The 22,068-nt window shown below is 46.0% G+C and overlaps 1 protein-coding gene across 2 annotated transcripts in view; it reads left to right on the top strand.

Moving 5' to 3' along the window:
- The window catches only part of PDS5B (PDS5 cohesin associated factor B), a 772,752-nt gene that overhangs the window by 279,380 nt on the left and 471,304 nt on the right, over nucleotides 1-22,068 (top strand). For both annotated transcript variants that reach the window (XM_078657163.1, XM_078657161.1), the window contains exon 14: nucleotides 3,254-3,335. In XM_078657163.1, the coding sequence (XP_078513289.1) occupies nucleotides 3,254-3,335 (82 nt within the window). The remainder of the gene's footprint in view (nucleotides 1-3,253; nucleotides 3,336-22,068) is intronic.

The following is a 22,068-nucleotide window of genomic DNA, read 5'->3' on the forward strand; positions in this document are numbered from 1 at the left end:
TGGTTAGAGCTCTGAGAGAACGCTATAAGAAAGCAAATAAATTGCGCACAGAGGAGATACTAAAGGATCGGTGGAATTCTCTTGCATGCGCTGCCGCATTTAAAGATGTAACCGGGTTTTGGGGTGAGGTAAAAGCCATGAGTCCTATGGGATTGAACATCACCCCCATAAACTGAAACATAGCTAGCAAGTCATGGGAGGAGCATTTTTCAAGTATATACACAGCCCCAATAATGACTGTTGATAAGGTTGCTATATCTATAACCGAAGTTGAAGATGCTATACACCAAAGTGCAGGGAATAAAGCGCCGGGTTCAGATGGACTATCAATTAATCTTATTAAATCTGAACCAGACTTTTGGTCCCCTTTATTATGTAATGTTTTAAATAATTTGTCTAATACTACAATCCCAAAAACCTGGTCGACTAGTATTATTGTGCCCATCTTTAAGAAGGGCGATAGACTTAACACCAGCTGCTATCGCCCTGTATCCTTGATAGACCATACTCTGAAGATTTTGGGCAGAGTCGTTTTTAATAAGACCAGGAATTGGGCAGAGGACAACCAAATTTTAAATTCCTGTCAGTTGGGATTTAGGAGTATTGTGGGAACCGTAGAACAGTGTCTGAGCCTAAATCTTATATTGGGTAAATACACTATCACTAAAAAAGTCCCACTATACTTGGGTTTTATGGACTTAACTTCAGCCTTCGATTTTGTTAACCGTTCACGATTATGGGAGATTCTTTTAAATTATGGGTTGTATGAGGCACTCGTTCATTTTTTGGCGCATTTTCACAGAGACCTGAAAGCACGGTGAGGATAAACAATGAAGGAGAGGTCTCCGGGGATATTTTAATCGGTAGGGGGGTCAGACAAGGATGTGTCTTAGCCCCCTACTTTTTATTCTTCACATAAATGAATTAAACAATTCCCTGTTCAAATTGACATGTGATGTACAAAAAATCAATGGCAAATTGCTCCCCTACTTCTATATGCGGACGATGCGGTCCTGATGGGCCGCACACCAAAAGCACTTCGCACTTTAATTACGGGTTTTGTATCTTTTATGGCAGATTTGGACCTGTGTACTAATTTAAAAAAAAATCATACATAATGTCCTGTGGGCCAAAAAAGCATCGCATCAACCACACATTGTCAGGAAATGATCTCTTAAAAAGCACTAGCACTTTTCCTTATTTGGGTTTAGTTTTTTCAGATTCAGGATCATGGCAAGCACACGTGGCCCATGGTAGAAATAAACTCGGTAAGGCAGTTAACTCTATTGTTAGCCTACGACAGTCCAATTAGGTAGAGGTTGTGATACCGTTATTACAGATTTACAAAGCCCAATGTGTACCAACTGCGGTTTATGGTGCCGAGGTGTGGGGATATACAAATTGTAGCGGGATCCAAACCGAGGAAAATAGATTTTGTAGAAAGGTACTAGGGGCCCAAATCTCATCGCCTACTTATATATGCCATAAAGAACTACATTTGCACTATGTGGAGGATTTCATTAAATCCCGGCCAGCATTATTCTAGCTAAAGATATGGCAAAATCCCGCTGCAACCTTGACACAGGAAATAATCAAAGATTGCTTTAATTGTGACCGGGGTAGCTGTATACCTTGGCTCGGTGCTGTAAAGAAAAGCCTAGCCAGTGTGAAGCTGGAGCATACTTCCCTCTATCCCCTAGTCATAGACGGTATACATTTAAAAACTGTGAGAGGGGCATTGTATGATTTATACTGCAAGGAAAGAGGATATACGGAGCTCTGCAAACCATCAGTTATCAGATATATCCCCATTTTGGTGTCATCAGGCAATAAAGACAATATGCCACAGGAATATCTCAGGAAAAACATTGGGAGATGGAATAGGAGTTTGCTCTTTCGTCTCAGGAATGGGAGTATAAAATACTCACTTTGCTTTCCGATTGATTTTAATAATAACTTAGAGAACCTGTCTTGCCCGTGTGGCATTGGTTGTGAACAAACACTGTTAAATTTTCTGTTTTTCTGTAAATTTTATGCCAGACATACTAAACAGTACTTAATTCCTTATTTTAAGGCACATGCTATTATTGATTTTAATCTGGCATTCCATGAAATATTGCAGCTAGGAAGTGACGATATGATTTTTTTCCGAGTAAGCTCCTTTTTGCAATCTGTGGTACCCTCTCGAGCTTCTATGAATACACTATAGAAGATGTGAATTCTTTGTAATTGCCTTTTTGCACCTGTAATGCCTGATTGAGAGGATTTAATGGATATATATTTGCTGTTTTTTTCACCTAGTCCAAAGTTTACAGATTGCGAATTTGCACAATGATACTGTTAGCTTTGCTGCTTACATAATGTATATAAAGCACTTATTTGCACTTTATTGCTATTATTTTTGCACATTGGCCTCATGTCATTAATGATGTTCGATCTGACATATCCAACCCGTTTTTAATGTAATGTGTTTTATGTTGACTGTATAGTTATGTCCTATTGGTGGTGATGATCTGTACTTTTATGGATATTTTATATCCGAATAAAGACCATTTGACTTGACTTGAAAAGGTTTTTTTTCTTTTGTGGCTAGCGATCAGGCCTGATGAACGTTTGAGTAGTATCCTGTGGTCAGTGCATCACTTTTCAAAGTCTGTGTGGTTCATAGATTAAATACTTTTTATTATTATGCAATGCAGTTGTAGGTGTTATGGGTTCAGCTTAACAGTTTCTGAAAAGTGCCCTAAAAATTCTGGTGTTTTTGGCAGTATGCACTCCATGTTAATAGTAAGACAAAAATGTTGAGTGCTCTTTTTTGAAGCATCACTTGCTGTTCCTTGCATAGAACTAGCGAGTAGACCCTGATCTGCAAAACTTACATTTCCAACAACAAGATTTAGTACTAGCTTAATGTTTGCGCCATGTGGTTTGAGGCAAAGGAATCAACTTTGCTTCCGTAAAATGTTCTTGTTGTATAATTTACTACAGCAGGGCACACAGATGACTTAACAGTTCCAGACTAAACAGCGCATGCGGTCTAGTAGTTTGCACAAGCTGTGGCAGTGACAATGGAATTTGTTTTATATTGTTTGCGTATATTTCTTAAATATTACTTTAAAGCGTGTTCTATTTTTATCAAGCTGCTATATGCAAAACATTTAAATCACGCTTACTAAAATACTCTGAAAAGGAAGTTTCCATGCATAAAACAGTGAATAATTATGTTAATCTAAGAACAGTTTTTTCCTCACAGAGCATTGAATGAAATGTGGAAATGTCAAAACATGCTACGGCATCATGTAAAGGACATGCTGGATCTAATTAAACAGCCCAAAGTAAGTGTTTTAGTGATTCACTTATGACAAAACTGTCATGTTATAGAATCCCTTCATTGAAGGGATAGTGACACTGTCCTAGAAAAAATAAGCAACTTTAGTTATTTTTGAAACCCTTTGTTTTTTTTCTTCTTTTTGGTAGGTTTTCTCTCACCCCCTCAATGTACTAGAAGGGTTCTTTGGAGTTTTTTGTACTTGTCAAAATTGTCACATTTAAGTATTAATTTAACAGATGTTTTAATACTAAAAGATTGCAGTGTTTGTCAGGTTGTATGTATTCCTTTCTTTGACCATTTTTCAGTATGAGAACTACTGAAAATTGCCTGCCTAATTTATCATCACATAAAGCCTTAAAGGAACTAATCTCTCAGTATTGCAGAAAATGGTGTGTTCAGGCTGGGTTTCTAACACCTGCCATTTTAATGCTTGCGCTCACCACAAGTTAAATGATTATGTTCGAGGCATGTGAGCTGCAGATCACACACTATGCATAGATTGCAATATGGTGTTGAGCCCGGATGTTTGCAGTTTGTTATTGTCTTGGAAAAGTCTTTGGAAGTCACAAGATAGGTGACTCCTCTTTTGGACAATAGTGCGCTTGGTCATCGACTTCAGATTGTTTTTTTCCACCATCGGGTTCGGATGTGTTGCACGCGTTCCAGTTCGGTATCGTTACAGATCTAACTTTCGACGCGCAGTCCTTACCCAATTCTTCAGTATTGTTTTTGATTCCGTTTTCTCTTTCGACGCGCATCTCTACAAACTTCTACTAAGGTTCCGGTCGTCCAAGCAGACCTTTGGGCCTAGCTGCGCCATCAGGCCTTCTTGGCTCATGGAAAGGACTCCCCTTTAAAAAGTGTCCTCAATGTGGATCCAAGTTTCCACACGCCGATCTTCATGAGGTGTGTAACCTCTGCCTTTCACCTGAGCACGAGGCCAAAGACTGTCCTGCTTGTGCTACTTTCTGTTCCAAGAAAACCACTAGAGATCGCCGAACTCGAAGAAGCATGGCTCGATCATAGACATCGATACCAGACGATATCGATGTACTGGAGCAGGAGCAGATGGAAGAAAGCACCTTCAGCGCCTCCGATGCCGGGGAATCCGATGTCGAAGACATCACCCCGGATCAACGGGTCGTAAGTACTGAAGTCGATCCCTCCCCCCCCACCCACCCTTTCCAAAGGCTTTGGTAACACCTTCGGGCCTAGGTGCACACCATGATAAAACTTCCCACGCCCCGCCTTCGGGCTCGGCAAAGAAGCCTACACATAAGCCTTCAAGCCACTCTGGATCGAGCCAGCCTACCATCAGTGCCAAAACCCCATCCTCGGCACCGACAAAAGAGAAATTGAAAGTGAAACCATTGCCTGGTTCCACACTGGCGCATTTGGCACTGGAAACAAAAGACACCCAACATTCGGATCTAAAAAAATATTCGGAACCAAAGTAGCCACTGGTTCCGAAACCCACTATTGAACCTTTAGATCCCAAAAAACCTTTGGGACCAAAGAAACAACCGGTTCCAAAAACATCTGGCACCCCCAATCCAAAAAAATCATCAGAGCCAACCAAGCAACCAGTATAAAAGACTTCAACTAAACCTTCGGAAACTGCAAAAGCTCCTGATTCCAAATTAAAGGACCATAAAACAACTGCAAAGACTGTACCACACAAGCATTCGGACCCGAAAAAATCGGCACTGAACGCCATACTTCAGAGGAAGAGCTTTTTAGACCTGATAATACCCAAAAAAACTCTGGAAATAGACCCAGACACAGGTCATCTTAGAATTAGTGCCTCCAACAAAAGGGAAATGGACAAACCTTCACCACCTCCAATTCCTTTCAAGAAAAAAGACTTTGCTACTTCCCCCTTCAGGGTTCCTTCTCCACCTTCTCCTCCACAATACATTTCTCCTGTTCCATCTCCAGTACCAACAGAATCTCCTCCACCTCCACATGATGATGATGATGATACCACTGGTGACGAAGGGGATAATGAACCTCTAGAAGAGCCTATTCATTACATCCCAAATGATCCATGGGAAAATTATGGCACACCAGATGTTCCTAATGTACCACAAGAGAATGTCTACCCATCTAGACCATCCCCTCCAGAAGACACTATAGGTTTCACACAGCTAATACACAGTGCTGCAGAATACCACGGGGTACATTTACAGACAGACCCCATAGAAGAAGAGTTCCTCATGGACACGTTTGCAACATCTCAAATGTCCACCTCTATTTTACCTATGTTAAAAGGGGTAATTAAACACGCTCCTGAAGTCTTTAAAGACCCAGTAAGAGCTAGAGTCATTAACCCTAGAATGGAAAAAAAAGTATAAGGCCGCCCCAACTGACCATGCATATATTAAGGGACAGCTTCCCTTAAATTCCTTAGTTGTTTCAAATGCCAGAAAAAGGGCTAACTCTCAAACCTCAGGCGATGCTCCACCACCTGACAAAAAGTCAAAACTCTTGGACGCATCTACCGAAAGAACAGCGTCACAAGCAGCCAATATATGGCGGATTGCCAACGCACAGGCTTTACTAGCCAGATACGATAGGGCGCACTATGACGAGCTAGAGAGCCTACTACAACACCTTCCAGATCAATATAAGACAAGAGCCCATGATCTTATACAAGAAGGTAAACTGGTAACCAATACTTCCATTCGGTGTGCTCTAGGTGCCGCAGATTCTGCCTCCCGAGCCATAAATACCAGTGTCCTTTTACGCAGACATGCCTGGCTGAGGAGATCAGGGTTTAAACCAACAAGTTCCTTTAGTCGCTCCTCTTATAGGGGCGCCTCTAGAGGCTTTAACACAGATAATGCCTCCACTTCATATAAAAGTCCCACACAAACCTCCTCTACCAGAGGTTATTACAGATGAGGTAACCGAGACAATGACAGCAAAGGTAGGGGCAAAACTACCAATACTCGTACTGCCACCACCTCCAAACAATGACTTCCCATCCCTCCCCCCGGACTATCATACTCCAGTTGGGGTAAGATTAACCCAGTTCCTACCTGTCTTGAACAATATCACCACAGACAGGTGGGTGAGACAAATCATCCAATCTGGTTATTGCCTGGAGCTCACTGCCACTATCCCCCCCCCCCCAGCCCCCCCACCCCCCCAACATACCACCCAAACAGCATCCAATGTCAACAGAACATTTAACACTTGTAAAACAAGAGGTGCTTTCCCTACTGCACAAACATGCAATAGAACCAGTTCCCCTTCACCATCAAAACACAGGAGTTTACTCCCTGTACTTTCTGATTCCAAAGAAGGATGGAACCCTGAGGCCCATCAGACCTCAGACCATTAAACCTATACATACAATCAGACCATTTTCACATGGTCAGTCTTCAACAGGTCCTTCCCCTACTGAAACAAGCCGATTTCCTTGCCACTTTAGATCTCAAGGACGCCTACTTCCACATTCACCCTGCTCACAGGAAATATCTTCGGTTTGTAGTGGACGGTCTGCATTATTAATTCAAAGTTCTCCCATTCGGAGTTACCACAGCACCCAGAGTATTCACAAAATGTCTAGCAGTGGTAGCAGACCATTTAAGAAGAGAACAGATTCATGTCTTCCCATACTTAGATGACTGGCTCATAAAAGCCAAGTCACATACTCCGTGGCACACACGCACACCACAATCCAACTACTTCACGACTTAGGGTTTACAATAAATCTCCCAAAGTCTCACCTCCAACCTTCCCGCATCCAACAATATCTATGTGCCACAATAGACACCTCAAAAGGTCTTGCATGTCCCAATGAAAGACCAGGCCAACAAAGTTGCAGGCACCTGTTTTACCATCTTAAGATGGCTGAGAAAAATCTTTTGGATTCTGCCTGCCGACACCTTGAGATCTGTTGTGACAGCTTTGGTGACCTCTAGATTGGATTACGGGAACGTGCTCTATCTGGGGGCTACCAGGGCGGTCATGCGCCGTCTTCAATTAGTTCAAAATGCTGCTGCACGGCTTCTCTGTGGTTGTCGAAAACACGATCATATTACCGAGCGCCTTAAAGAACTGCATTGGCTCACCCTTGATAACCGGGTAAAATTCAAGGCACTGTGCTTTATGCACAAGATTAAAATTGGAGTTGCCCCGTCCTATCTCCAGTCCCTTGTTAAATGCTATGTACCTGCCCGTTCTCTTCGTTCTTCTTCCCAACACCTTTTTTGTATCCCTAAGTTTAGGCTTTCCAGAGTGGGTGGTCGCTCTTTTGCCATCTTGGGACCCAAACTCTGGAACTCCCTTCCCTTGGACTTGCGGATGGAGAACTCTCATATTCTCTTCCGTAAAGCCGTAAAGACCTGGCTTTTCGTCCAATAAATTTCTCGCTGGATTGTTTTTTGCTACCATTGTCTTTCAGCGCCGGGAAACCCTCACGGGTAGCTGTCGCGCTATATAAGATTAATAAATAAATAAATAAATAAAATCCAGCCAGGATAGCAAGCATGCAAGCCCTTATAACAAAGTTCCAACCGCAACACTCGCTACCAGCTCGAGTGTTTATGCAGCTAATAGGGATGATGGCCTCCTGCATATTCATAGTACCTCACGCAATACTCCAGATGCGCCCCTTACAGGACAGTGGAACCAGGCTCAAGGTCAGTTAACAGATCTGGTGTTGGTGGACGGCCGCACACATCACTCTCTGCAGTGGTGGAACACCCAAAACTTTTCCAAAGGCCAACCGTTCCTAGAGCCGGTTCCACAAATCATGTTAACAGCAGGCGCATCGCTTACCGGCTGGGGAACTCATCTACTACATCACACAGTACAAGGCAGGTGGACACCACAGCAAAAGCTACTCCACATCAATCACTTGGAGTTGCTAGCAAGATTTCTAGCATTAAAAGCATTCCAGAAACACATATCAAACCAAGCTGTTTTAGTCTGGCAGACAATATAACAGCAATGTATTACCTACAAAAACAAGGGGGGGGACACACTCTCTGCAGCTCTCTCAAGTAGCACAGAGAATATGGAGATGGGCAATTCCTCAAAACATATTCCTTTTAGCCCAACATCTTCCAGGAATACAAAATCAGATGGCAGATCTGTTAAGTTATCAGACACAACAGATCCACGAGTGGGAACTTCATCCACAAGTCCTCCAACTGTTTTTCCAAATGTGGGGACATCCAGAGATAGATCTCTTCGCCACACATTTCAACACAAAAGGCCCAAGCTTCGCCGCCAGATATCCACACCCGTTGTCCAAAGGATATGCGATATGGAAGATTTGCATACGCTTTTCCACCTCTCTGACTCATTCCACTAGTGTTACGCAAACTGCAACAACAGTCACTACACTGATCCTAGTTGCTCCAACATGGGCCAGATAACCCTGGTCCACAACCTTGCTGGAACTATCAGTAGTCCTGCACCAAAAACTACATCTCTCCCCACAACTGTTAACACAGAACCATGGAGAGATCAGACACCCAGATCTAGCACAGCTCAACCTGGCGATATGGCTCCTGAAGTCCTAGAATTTGGTTATCTGAATCTTCCACCTGATTGTATGAATATCATCAAAGAAGCTAGACGCCCCACCACTAGAGCCTGCTATGCAGCCAAGTAGAAAAGATTTGTAATATATTGTACCAATAACGCAATCAATCCTCTAGATGCATCTATTCAAAACATCATATGTTATCTACTACATCTTCAAAGGTATAATCTAGCATACACATCAATCAGACTACATCTCGCTGCCATAGCAGCATACCTGCAAAATAGACAACATCGGTTATTATTCACAGTACCTGCCATTAAAGCATTTATGGAAGGCCTCAAAAGAATAATTCTTCCCAGGGTACCTCCCTCTCCAGTGTGGAATATAAACATGGTCTTCACTAGGTTAATGGGTCCTCCATTTGAACCACTACACAAATGTGAGCTTCAATTTCTTACATGGAAAGTCGCTTTCCTTGTGGCTATCACACCTCTCAGGAGAGTCAGTGAGCTACAGGCACTCACTATTTAAGAACCATTTTTACAAATCCACCATAACAAAGTGGTTCTCAGAACAAATCCCAAATTCCTTCCAAAGGTTATTGCTCCCTTTCATCTCAACCAGTCTGTAGAGTTGCCAGTTTTCTTCTCACAACCGCGAACAGTAGCAGAAAGAGCTCTTCATACATTAGATGTAAAAAGAATACTTCTTTACTACATTGACAGAAAAAAACCCTTTCGCAAAACAAAATAAGTTTTTGTTTCCATTTCACCACCACATAAAGGCAATCCCATATCAAAGTCTGGAATTGCAAGGTGGATTGTCAAATGTATACAAATTTGCTATCACAAAGCAAAACGTACACTCTCTATTCCCCCCTAAAGCTCATTCCACTCGCAAAATAGGGGCTTCCATGGCATTTTTAGGAAACATTCCCATAGATGATATCTGCAAAGCCGCTACATGGTCTATACCGCACACATTCACAAAATACTATTGTGTAGATGTGGAAGCAAAACAACAAGCTAGTGTGGGCCAGGCTGTACTCAAAACACTATTTCAAACTACTGCAAAAGATACTGGTTGTCGCCGCTAAAAGGACAGAACTGCTATGCAATCTATGCATAGTGTGTGATCTGCAGCTCATATGCCTCGAACAGAAAATGCTACTTATCAGTATGCATCTGTTCTTGGCATGTAGAGCTGCATATTCACACACACCCACCCACTTCCCCGACTACCTTTATCTGTTCCAGTTTTATCTTATTTAGATACAACATACATGGACAACTCTCTGTTCTCACAAAACTCCATCATTTCTCTTCTTGGCGAAAAAAAGATCTGAAGATGGAGTCAAGGCCCATGCGCACTATTGTCCAAAGGAGGAGTCGCCTATCTTGTAACTTACAAAGACTTTTCCAAGACAATAACAAACTGCAAACATCGGGGCCCAACACCAGATGGCGATCTATGCATAGTGTGTGAATCTGCAGCTCTACATGCCAAGAACAGATGCATACTGGTAAGTAGCATTTTGGTGGACAGTATGGGAAAACACTTTGTAATTTTAGGTGGATTTAAATCAAGTTTTTGCAGTGGGAATCTTTCCTGGATTCACATGCTGTGCATTATACCAACAGCTAGTGTTTATTTTTGTTGCTGTTGGGCGTTCACGTACCTTACTATTTGGTGCTTAGTCCTGCCTCTCTTGATGTCCTAAGCCCTACCCGAAAGTCTCCTTTCATGATCCCCATTTCAGATTATTTTTTTCCGTTGGGTCCGGAGGCAAGCTGAAGCTTCCAGTCGTCGAAGGGAAGAAGAGAAAGAAAACGAGAGATTGCCGAGAAAATATAAAAAATTGAGATAATAATTGTTATAGCAGAAGAAAGAGAATCCTTTTTCAGAGATTTCCACTGACTTCCACCGAAAAACTTGAAGTGGAACGTGCATTGAGCAAAAGACGTCAAAGGAAGAAGAATGCACAGACTGGAACCCCTGCTCTGCATGAGATGGAGAATACACCTCTCGGACAACAACCACCAGGTGTGCAATATTTGCCTTGAGAAAAGATCATAAGTCCGATACTTGCGAGGCCTGCACAGAATTCAAATAGAAGATACTGAGTGCATGAAAAAAGCAAAGTCAATCATGCTATGCCATGGAAGGCAGAAGGAAACCACATTACTGAGATCCCCTCGGGCTATCTAGCAAGGGGGCGGATAACGCCAATGAAGGAGAGGGCTCGGAGGCCAATAGAGAGTTTATTGATGTCGACTGGGAATGCAGGAAGTCAAAGGAGACTCGGTAATGCTTAAAAAAATGGGAGAGGTCGAGCTGAAAGCTTCAGACTCTACACCAAAAGAGATTGCCTTGGTGCCGAAATACGATCGAAGTTGATAGAAAAGCAAGAACTCAGCAGCACAGGCAACAGCAGCCGAAACTTCAACGCCGAAGAATGTTCTCTCGAAATTGAGCGCAAAAAAAGATGTCCTGAAGCCGAAATGGCCACATTCCTCCAAAAGGAGGATTTTGACACCCCTCCAGACATTTCGAATATCGTTTATGCCTCAGACTGAAAGCGCAGAGGGGTACAAAGACTCAGGGGAACTGGAACCCCCAATGATACCGGAGCCACAAGAGGAGAAGGAACAAGAACTCATCTATGAAGAAAAGGGTCCAGAGTCACAAGGCCTGTTCCAGGACATTGAAGGGTCCGAAGGCGTTGAGGACCAATGGCTGGATCTTGAGGCATTTTCACCCGAGGAAGCCATGGACCTCTATCCACCATGGTCATCGCACCCAGATGACATTGCCATGTATAACCAACTGGTGAAAAGGGCGGCATAGCTGTATGGAGTTCACCTTGATGAATCACAGACATGCTGCTACTGGAAACACTCCTACCCTCACAGTGAGAGTCCATGTGTGCCAGTGCTTCCAAGCATCTTGAATCAGGGAACAGAGGTCTTCAAAGAACCAGCAACATGCAGGCCACCACCCAAAGCCCCCCCTCACCCCCCAACCTTAAGTAGACGTGTGGCTCTGAATCTTGGGGCTCAAGAATGAAGTTCAGGTCAACATTATGAACACCCCTTTCAATAGAGAACACTGGTTCGTAAATGCAGTAGAGGACACTGCAGCAAATAAAAAACAACAACAGCAAAGCTGATGGGTACCCTACAGCTTAGGGGGCAGCAGAGAATGGGAGCCACTCCCACTAGAATACGGACAGGTAGAGGAGTTTTTTAAACATTCGCAGCACATCACATTTTTCAACAGACAGGCCAGGCACAAACACCGGCCCGACAGTGGCAATTTCAGGCACCACAGAGACTGTCCTTTCGTGCGCGAGCAAGAGGCAAAGGACAACTGTCAAGAAGGGTGGCAACAACAAATTAGTAACTCACTAAATCTGGACTTCCTTCCACACACACCACCTTTTGGGGAATGAATAAATAGGAGGCTTCCTCCAGGAGTTGAGCAAGTTCACATTGGACAAATGGATTTTCAACATCATCCAACATGGCTTTTGTTAGAACTGTAAAAATACCCACCAACTTGGGGCTCACAACACCCACACGAAAGAAGACCAGATCTATCTTCAATAGGAAGCAAAAGATCTGCTCCAAAAACGAGTAATAGAAAAGGTGCCCCTGAAAGAGCAACTCATCCAACTTCCTGATTCCGAAACCAGACAAGTCACTATGGCCCATACTAGACCCCTGCTTCCTAAAGAAGTTCATAAGCATACAAAAGTTAAAAATGACCACTCAACCCCAGTGAAGGATTACGTGGCAAACATAGACTTAAAGGATGCCCATCTTCATATTCAAATTAATCCCATGCATAAGAAGATCCTGCTCTTCATTATAGACAAACAAATACTACCAATTCAGGGGGCTATCCTTTTGGCATAAAATCGACTCCTAGAGTATTCACAAAGTGCCTGACAGCTGTGTCACCTGAGAAGAAAGGAGAGACGTGTTCCCTTACATAGATGACTGACTTGTGAGCGCATGTTCCGCGCACAAGTTCAGAGACAGCATAAAATCAGTGATGATGTCACTCCACAGATTGGGGTTCACGATCTACATGGAGAATCTTCTGCCACACCAGAACGGGAGAAGCTCTTCTGGGTAGTGAAAATAAACACAGTAAAAGCAAAGGCATTTCCTTGTGAGAAAAGAGTCCCCGCAATAACACAAAAAGCTCTCGGTTACCAGAAGGGTCAGTCTCTGACTGGGATTTTAAAAAAAAATACTTTTTTAGTTTCTTTTTTCAAATACATCTTATTCAATTTGCCGCATATTCACGTTTCACAAACATGTTACATCGTCACTAGTATTTCTGTGGTGATGGTATGGATGTAGGCTAGTGAACTTGTGAGTTGTGTACCAGTGAAATGCTGAATGGCGCTGTGTCGTGCTTTACCGTTTCTCGGAGAGGAGGGTTGTCTTTCCTGGATTGAACCCGGTTAGTGGAACTTCCGGGTTTGGCTACTATCTACGAACTTGGGATAGTACCAGGAGAGGGAGATTTTGGGTAAGGGCTATGGGTGGGAGTGTGCTGTGAGCTGGGGGCGCACTGCTGCTATGGTTGCATGTTTGAATGTCCTAAAGTGGGCTTCTGACCCTACAGGACCAAAGCAATTTCAGGTATCCCCGCGATGCTTGGACCGCTCTATAATGTTGTGAGTGCCGTAGGGGATTTGGTTGGTGAGCTTCCTCCCAGGCACCCGCAGAGGCTGCTGGTGGGTGTCTGTCGTGTGTTGTCGGAAGTGGTGTTGGAGGGCGGTCCATTCCATGGAGATGTAGAGTTGGCGTATTCCCCGCACCTCCTCATGCCTAATCGCGTCGTATTCTGCTGCACCCCATTTGTTGACTGCTCCCGTCCAGGCCACGAGCTGGGGTCCCGTCGGGACTTGCCAATGCATGGCGATCCCACTGTTTTTCCATTAGGAGTGCTAGCGAGGTGAAACGTGTTTGAACAGTGTGATACCTCTGCCGACGGAATACCCCCAGCGAGCAGGCCTCCCATGTGTTGGTGTCAGTGAGACCTGTGGTCTCCAGTAACGTTTTGTTGACTGTGTTCTAATAGGATTGTATGATGGGGCATGTCAAGAACGTGTTGGAATGTTGCATCGGGGGCTTAAAAACGGGGGCATAGGAACTGAGTTTCAGGGTAAAAGTGTAGGAGTCGTGCTGGCATGAGGTATGCACAGTGTAAGATAGAGAATTGTTTGCTCTTAAACTGTGATTTTCTAGATAGTTTCTTTGGGTGTTAAACGATGTGTTCCCATTCTTTGTCATGGAGTGGCCACCTCAATTTGTCCTCCCATTTTTGTCGTACTGGAATGAGTGAAGCGGCAGTTAGGTCTCGTATGGCCTTATATAACCAGGTAATTAGGTGGCGCCCTGTACCCATGTGCAGTATTGTGTGGAGTACTGGATGTGTTGCTGGTTCTCCCTCGGATAGGTCCCAGAGTTGGTGACAACTTAGAACTATTTGCCTGTGGAGCAGGAACTGTCCTCGTGGGAGTCCGTTCTCCTGTGCAATCTGGTCAGAGGGAAGAAGTTGGCCGTCTGCGAACAGGGACTCCATTTTGAGTGAGTGGTTTGTCTAGGGCTGCTTAACTTGGACTGTATAGTGTCCTTCGCCAAGGAGCAGGCTGACTAATGGTAGGAGGGGGGTGTATAGTGGGGTTCCATGGTATGCAAGTACGGGCCATTGCCACCTGCAGTGTGTATGTCGGCTTGGGTCTGGTCCCTGGGAGGAGTAGTCGTCGAAGAGCCTGTAGTGGCACTGATCCTATGACTGAGGTAGTCTCTCCCATGTGGCGATCCGCTGTCCAGCGCAGGGTAACCACTGGAGCTGTGCCGCTAGGAAGTATGCCTCAAAGGAGAGGGTACCCAGTCCTCCACGGTCTGTTGGTAGTCATTATTTTGCGTAGGGCCACTCCCCTGTGACCATTGCCCCAGATTAGAGAGCTGAGTAGGGTGTCTAATTCCCGAAAGAAGATACAGGGGGAATAACAGGGATGTTGGCAAAGTGGTACAGGAGCTGGGGAACTATAATTATTTTCGCTAAGACCTATGGGGTCTAATTGTAGGGTCATACAAAAACCCACCGAGTTCTTATTACTTCTAATGCGTTACAGTGGTTGCCTTCATAAAGGTCTGCAGGGGAATGGTAGAGCCTGACTCCTAGATATCGGGAGCTTGAGTGCTCCAGATTAGTCTGGAGTTTCCCATGAGCACCTCCCTCGGGAAAATCCAGGCTCAATGGATAAATGGTAGTTTTTGCCCAGTTAACTTTCAGCCTTACTGCTGCCGCAAATTCTGTGAGTGTGCACCAAATGAGGCTAAGATCCAACGTAATGTCCATCACATAGATCAATAGGTGGTCCGCGTATAGGGACACGCTGTGGGATGCCCCAGGATTTTCCCTCCTGGTGGAGACAGATCAGCAAAGGTTCCATAGACATGGCGGCCAACAAGGCAAGTGCAACCCTCCACTTGGATGGGAGCTGAAATAAAGCAGCCCAGATGCACCCGAGATGTTAGTTTTGTGTATAGAAGTCTTGTGTATGCCTGCATGGTGGGGCCCAACCCCATCTGCTGGAGCACCTCAAAGAGGTTGGTCCCTCAGGGTATCGAAGGCTTTCTCCTGGGATAATGGTTCTAGACTTGACCCTGGACGTGGAACAGTCTAAGAATATTTTGTGAGTTGCTTCTACCCGGAACTAACCCGCTTTGGTCCAGGTGTATCAGTGGCGGGAGGACTTGGGCAATTTGGTCTGCCAATATCTTACCAAGGATCTTAGTCAGTGGACAACAGCGTTATCGGACGATAAGAAGTCAGTAATGTCGGGTCTTGATCAGGTTTTAGAAATGACTCTAGGAGGGATTCGAGTAGCGAACTTGGAAGTTTTCCTCCCTGTAACGCAGCTCTATATAGGTCTTCCAGTCGTGGTGCCAGTAGTGTGGATAATTCCCTATAATGTTCTAATGGCTCTTATCCATGCTGGTGGCATTGTTACGTGCTAGATCCTGAATTGCCTCTTTCACATCCATAGATGTGATCTCTGCATCAAGGGAAGTTCTGTCTGGTGCCGAAATTTGGGGTATGCTTAAGGGAGCTAGGAATTGTTCTAAAAGCGTTTGACAGTTCTGTCCCTGGCTCCATTATATCTTAGTGTAGTGGTTGTGAAAGAGCTGCAGGACAGCTGCTTGCGAGGGGGCCATAATCCCTGTGAGGCCACGTATTTTCGTTCTAGGCCGCAGATCCGTGTCTTGACGAGCCAACCAGGCCAGGAGTGCTCCAGACTGATCCCCATTCCCTGTGCGACCTTGCTGCTTATGCTTTAAAATTATACCTGCGCAGGTCTGCTTGTGCTTCTACATATGTTGTTTTAGCCTCTGCGACCTGAGCCGGGGTCGCTGATCCTGCATCTACGACCTTGCTTACCATCGCTAATTTGCGCTCAGTTTTATGTAAGGTGCAATCAAGTGTTTTACAGACTCCCATTATTTGTCTGAAACAGGCACCTCTGATGACTACCTTAAAAGCATCCCATTCCATCATCCTAGTGGATGCCGTATGGGCGTTTGTCGCGAAATAGTCTTGAGTACTGTTTTCGTTTTCATGGCAGAACACCGAATCCTCTAGACCGTCCCATGGAAGTTTCCATGTAGAGACTGGGGGAGGGAGGCTTGCCACTTTAGAGTTAGGAAATGCGCATCGTGGTCAGAAAGGACTCGGCCGAGATAGTCTGTATGCTGGATTGCGGGCATTATTGTTGGTGAGCATAGAAATCGGTCGAGGAGTACCCACTGGTTGTGGGCGATTGAATGAAAGGAGTAGAGTTTAGTTGTTGGATGTTGGCTTCTGCAAGTGACCAGTGGTGGGCCCAGGACCGGAGGCGCTCTGCTTGCTTGCTAGCTGGGGAGTGGGGGGTAGGGGATGTGATCGGTTTAAGGAGATGTCTAGCACACAATTGTAGTCTCCTACTAGGATTCAGGTGGAGGACGTGAAGTGATCTAGGACCCCATACATAGTCGCAGAATTTTCGCTGTTCAGAATCCAGTGCATATTTACTACCTATTAGTAGTGGTTGGCCATCTAGGAGTCCTTCCAGAAGTGCGCATCGTCCCTCTGCATCCACCACTCTATGGGTTTCTTGGAATGGGACCCTTGCTGTGAGCCAGATCAGCACCCCACACACGTACGCAGAATATGTGGTAACCATTGGGTGCCCCGCCATCTTCTAACGTTTAGGGTGAGGACGCTGGTATCTGCAGCTTGGGCCATACTCCGACCTTTCTGCTGGTCAAGAGGTGGTAGCTGTTGAACCCTTCTGCAAGTCGTGCCCCCGCTCTAGGCGTTACTGGTTGTGAGTAGATGTGCTGCCTGCCCATTGTAGAAGTTAGGTTGTGATACTGGGGAAGAACTTGGAGGAAGGACGATAACTGTATGGGGACCGGGCCCCAGCTCTGCAGACCTATCACAACTTGTGATACGTCCAAACTATGGTAGAGTACTAGAGTATAATGGGGTCTGTGCGTATAAGCACCAGGTGCCTCAGTTGTGCGTGGCCCGTGCTTGTTATTAGACGATGGGCCCTCGTCCCCTCTGGGGTTCTTTTGCTGGCGGTCTGGTTGTGTTGGAGATCTGGTATAATTGTCCGAGTGGGGGGTGAAAGCTGTAAGGTGTGCGGGGGAGGGGAAGTGTTTGTTTAGGTACCCATAGGTGTATTTCATATAAGGGTGTGCGCAGTCTGAGGGGTGGTCAGTGGTGGGGTCACTGAGTCCGCTCTAGAGGAACAGGTATCACTTAGGTCCTCCTCCGATGTGAAGATATGCGGACCTTTCTCCTCATCGGTGGTTCCCGTGGCTGCTCCCAGGTCCGCTGCCACTTGCAGTGCTCTCTTGCGCTCCGTGATCATTTCTTCTAGGTTGGGTGGCCCAGAGGTGGAGCCCCTAAGTTGTTATTTAGGTCATTGCGCGGCATTCTTCATGCGTCGTCTTTTCTTTTGGTGTTTCTGTGAATCTCTTGTATGATCCCGCAGTGCGATCAATAAATAGGAGCACTAGGGGGGAAATTGGAGAGGCCACCTCCCACTCAACCAATACTCAACAATAAGGGCCTCACCCACCTCACAGTGGGAGCAGCTTGTGTGCCGGAGGGACTCGGCATTTGGGGCCAGACATTGATTGAGCCACCAGAAGACACGTGATCTATAGACACGGGGTCTAGCGTTTCCGATGGTTGCAGGTATGCGGTAACTGGCAACCATCAGGTCCTGTGAACCAACAAAAGTAAAGATTGGAAAGACCGAACCCCATTTTTGTCCCTGATGAAGTTGCTGGAATATGTAGCTACGAAACATGTTGGCATTCAGAAAAATAATAATGGCATATTGGTAACCATTTATAACTGGGAAGTCTTGCAGCATCAGAATAAAGTTGAAAAGCCAGCAATCCTTACCACATTTTACCAGTGAGAACCAAGTGTTTTGGGTATCACAGGGGTTTCAGGTGTACATATCCTCACAGTTTGTGATTAGTGGACCTATAGGTTTAGTTCACTACTTTTTCACTACACCATTATTAGTTTGGGAAACTGTCACTTAAAAAAAAAAAATTATCCTTTGGTTTTTCTTTTCTTTACACACAACAAACGATGATGAGAAGTGGGTAAATTGGCAATTGCCTGCCAGGAACCCCTCGAGTGTCTCTACCGTGAGGTACTCCCTCTTTGCTCACTTTATTAGACACCTTTTAGAGTGGGATCAGATCTGGTCGTGACATTTTATTGTTAAGAAAAACACACCATGACCCAATAGGATAGTGTTAATAAACACATCTAGGGGTGTTACCATAACTTATTATCTAACCCTGTCAGTGGGTTTACGATCCCGCAGTGCGTATGCTTGTGTGTGCAGTTCCATCCAGTCGTAACCTTCCTTCGGATCTGTGAAAAACTTGGTAGCTCTATCCTATACGACCCTGAGTTGCACTGGGAAAAACAGAGAGTATTGGATCCCATTTTGCTGGAGCAAGCGCTTTAACTCCAGGAAGGAGGGGTCGTTGCACCGCCAAGAGTAATTGGGAAGAGCATCACATGCTTGTCCTCCATGTGGATGGGCCCATTTTGTCTGGCCGCCAGGAGCACTACGTCTTGGTCCCAGAAGTGGAGGAGTTTCAGCAGCAGGGGCCTGGGTGGCTATCCTGGTGGTGGGCGCCACACTGGAACCCGGTGTGCTCTCCACAGAGAAGAAGGCTGTGAGCTTTGAAGCCGGCGTAAATATTTTGAGCCATGTCTCTACATATCCAGCGGGGTCGGGTCCTTCCGCCCCCTCCCGCAAATGTACTACTTAGATATTGCTCATCCTGTAGCGGTCATCCAGATCGTCTGCTGTTCACTCCAGGTGCGAGACCTGTGTTTGGAGGTCCCTCAGGGTGTCTTGCTGTGTCTTGGCTAGGGGCTGGAATGTGGAGATAGCCTTCTCTCCATCTGCTACCTTGTCGGCCAGCTTGCAGTGGTTGTCCCTCAGGAGGTTTAGGTCGGTGGCTAGCGCCCTAAATCAGTCCTCCATTAAGGCCCTTGAGTGCTCTATTGCACCTAGTACATTATCTAGCTTGTCTGACATGAATTGTGCGGTGGCTGGTCCTTCTCCCAGGGGTCGGCTGTTTGCCGCCGCGGAGGGCGGCCGTATTGAAACTGGCGGTGTCCAACCGTGTTGGATCGCAGCCACCCCATGATTCGTCGGCATGTGTTTAGTGATCAGCTTTCCCCGGGTGGGCTTTCTGGTTCCTGAGATAGTGATGCTCTATCAGTTGGCGTCTTAGGGGGTCGACGAGTACGTTTCTGGGCTTTGGTTGCTGCTTGTAGGATATGCGAGGGCACTGCTGCGTCTTTTTAGAGGAGGGGGGAGTGGCCCGGCTCTTAGTGGATGTCTCTGTCCGATGTGAATGCTTTTGAGCAATTCTATATTTCTGCGCCTGCTGCATGTGGGTTGCTCTTTAGTTGATTTATCAACCGGAAGGCTGCCTGTTCCTGGTGCGCTACTCTTGGCTTTTGTGTGCGTTCACAGTGCCTTATTCGGGGAGGCGGGGTGGGGGGGGTCCCCTGTTGGCCCTGTTACTGCCAAGTGTGGCCTGATGCCTATTCGCTGTGCTGCTCCGTCCTCTTGGTGCCTTCTTTTGTGCTTCAGGGGTGTAAGGGGGGCTACCACCCCTATTCAGGCCATGTCATGTTGGCGTGTTGCCAAACCCCGTTTGGTAACAAGTAGCGCAAGTAGTATACAACAGTGTTGGCTCTGGGTGGGTTGGCCACAGGTCTGGCTGCAGGCCAGGCCGTGTTGCCAAACCCCGGATGTGCACGACCAAAGACGTATTACGGGGGGGGGGGGGAGGGGGGGGGGGGGAGGGGGGGGGGGAGAGATGGTAGTGGTCGCTTTCCGTCCTGGTTTGACATTTATGCAGCTTCTTCTCACAATAGCAGCTCCATGGGGCCCTGGTTCCCTCCTCGTACCTCGATGGGCCATGGAGCTTTTTTTTGCTTGGGTCATCTCGCCCCAGAAGAGTGGGCTCTCTGATTGGCTGCCAGCAACATTAGAATAATGTTGCTGGCAACCATTGCAGGGCTCAACGACTTAGTCTCCCTATCCTAAAGATTGGAAACAAAAAAGATATAAGGGGACTTAGTTGGGATACCTTGCTCACAAAGACCCATGAGGGGGACCCAGAGGGGCCAAAATTGAAAAAAGGGCAGCAATGTTTGCTGTGACCCCACATGACTCATTCGAAATTTTAAAAAAAATAATAATAATAGTATCCCGGGCCATATGGTTTCATTAAGGTGGGGGGCATCCCCTTGCCTAGTCATTATAGTCCCTGGGAGCCCACCCCCATGGCCACATTTCATAAGGGGAGGGGGGCTTGTGGCCCCCGCTCCTCCAGCCATTATAGGTCTCAGAGAACCCACTCCCCAGGGCCAAAACATATAGTTAAAAAAGGGGGGAAGAAGGGGAGCTTTAATAAGCCCAGGGCCGCTGTTTACATTAAAAGGGAGGTGTGTTGCGCCTCTACCCCCTTCCTGAGACATTAATGGCCCGGGGACCCCATTCCCTGGGGCTGGCTCTCTTGCTGTGTCCCGGGGGCACAGCATTTTCCCTGTTTGCACCGGTGCAGACAGGGAAAATGTGTGTTTGCTCCCCCCTGGCAGGAACATTTTTAATACTCCTGCCGATCGGTATCAAACACTGTCTGCTCCCAGCAGGCAGGAGCTTTAAAAATGCTTCTACCAGCATGGAGCAAACTTTTGATCTGTATCCCTTTCCACATTGATGCGGGCAGGGAAACAGATCAACAGATTGCTCCCCTCTGGAGGGAGCAGCATAAATAGCTTCTCCCTGCGGGCCAGAGCAATGCCAGCTCCCGCAGCATGTAGGGAGCCAGCTGGGGCCGCGTGGGCACGTTGCGTATGGTGGGTGCCCAGGGTGTGCAAAAAGGCACGCACCTATATTAAATGTAGTCAGTGGAGCTTAGTGTCCTCAGAGCTAGAATAGACTTGGAGAGGGAGGCTACTCGGCCCTCCTCCCCTTCAACAAAACCCCCCCCCAAACACCTCTCTGTGTGATGGGGGCCCCAATGGCCTTTAAAAGACTCTGGGAAGAGGGCCATGCAGCTCCCCTCTTCTTTAACAAAAAGGATTCAAATCACCTCCAAGCTCCGCCTGTTTGGCTCGGCACCTTCCACGTTAGCAGTATGGAACAGCATTCCTGCAATTGTCCAGATTGATGGACAATGTGTTTTCTCTACAATTGCATGTTTAAAAAACTATCTGAAATCCTTGATGGCGGTAAAGGCTTTGTTGCTTTAATGTAGTGCAATCTCTTCTGTAATTACTATCCAAGATGATTCTTGTCGTCTCATGGTCTAAGGGGAGAGTCCAAGGTTGTCCCTTTTAATTGCTGCTGAGCATGCAAAGGAGCCAAATCACCTACAACCTCTGCTCGTTTGACCTTGCCCATTCCACGCAAGTAGTATACAACAGTGTTGGCTCTGGGTGAGTTGGCCACAGGTCTGGCTGCAGGCCAGGACATGTTGCCAAACCCCGGATGTGCACGACCAAAGACGTATTACGGATGTTAATTAAATATTACTTTACGTTTAAAAAAAAGCCCTAGAAATTCACTGAAAAAGCCAAAGGTTAAATTAATGTTCTAGTT

The sequence above is a fragment of the Lissotriton helveticus genome, chromosome 8 (assembly GCF_964261635.1).
Source record: "Lissotriton helveticus chromosome 8, aLisHel1.1, whole genome shotgun sequence".
In the NCBI taxonomy this organism is placed as follows: Eukaryota; Metazoa; Chordata; class Amphibia; order Caudata; family Salamandridae; genus Lissotriton; species Lissotriton helveticus.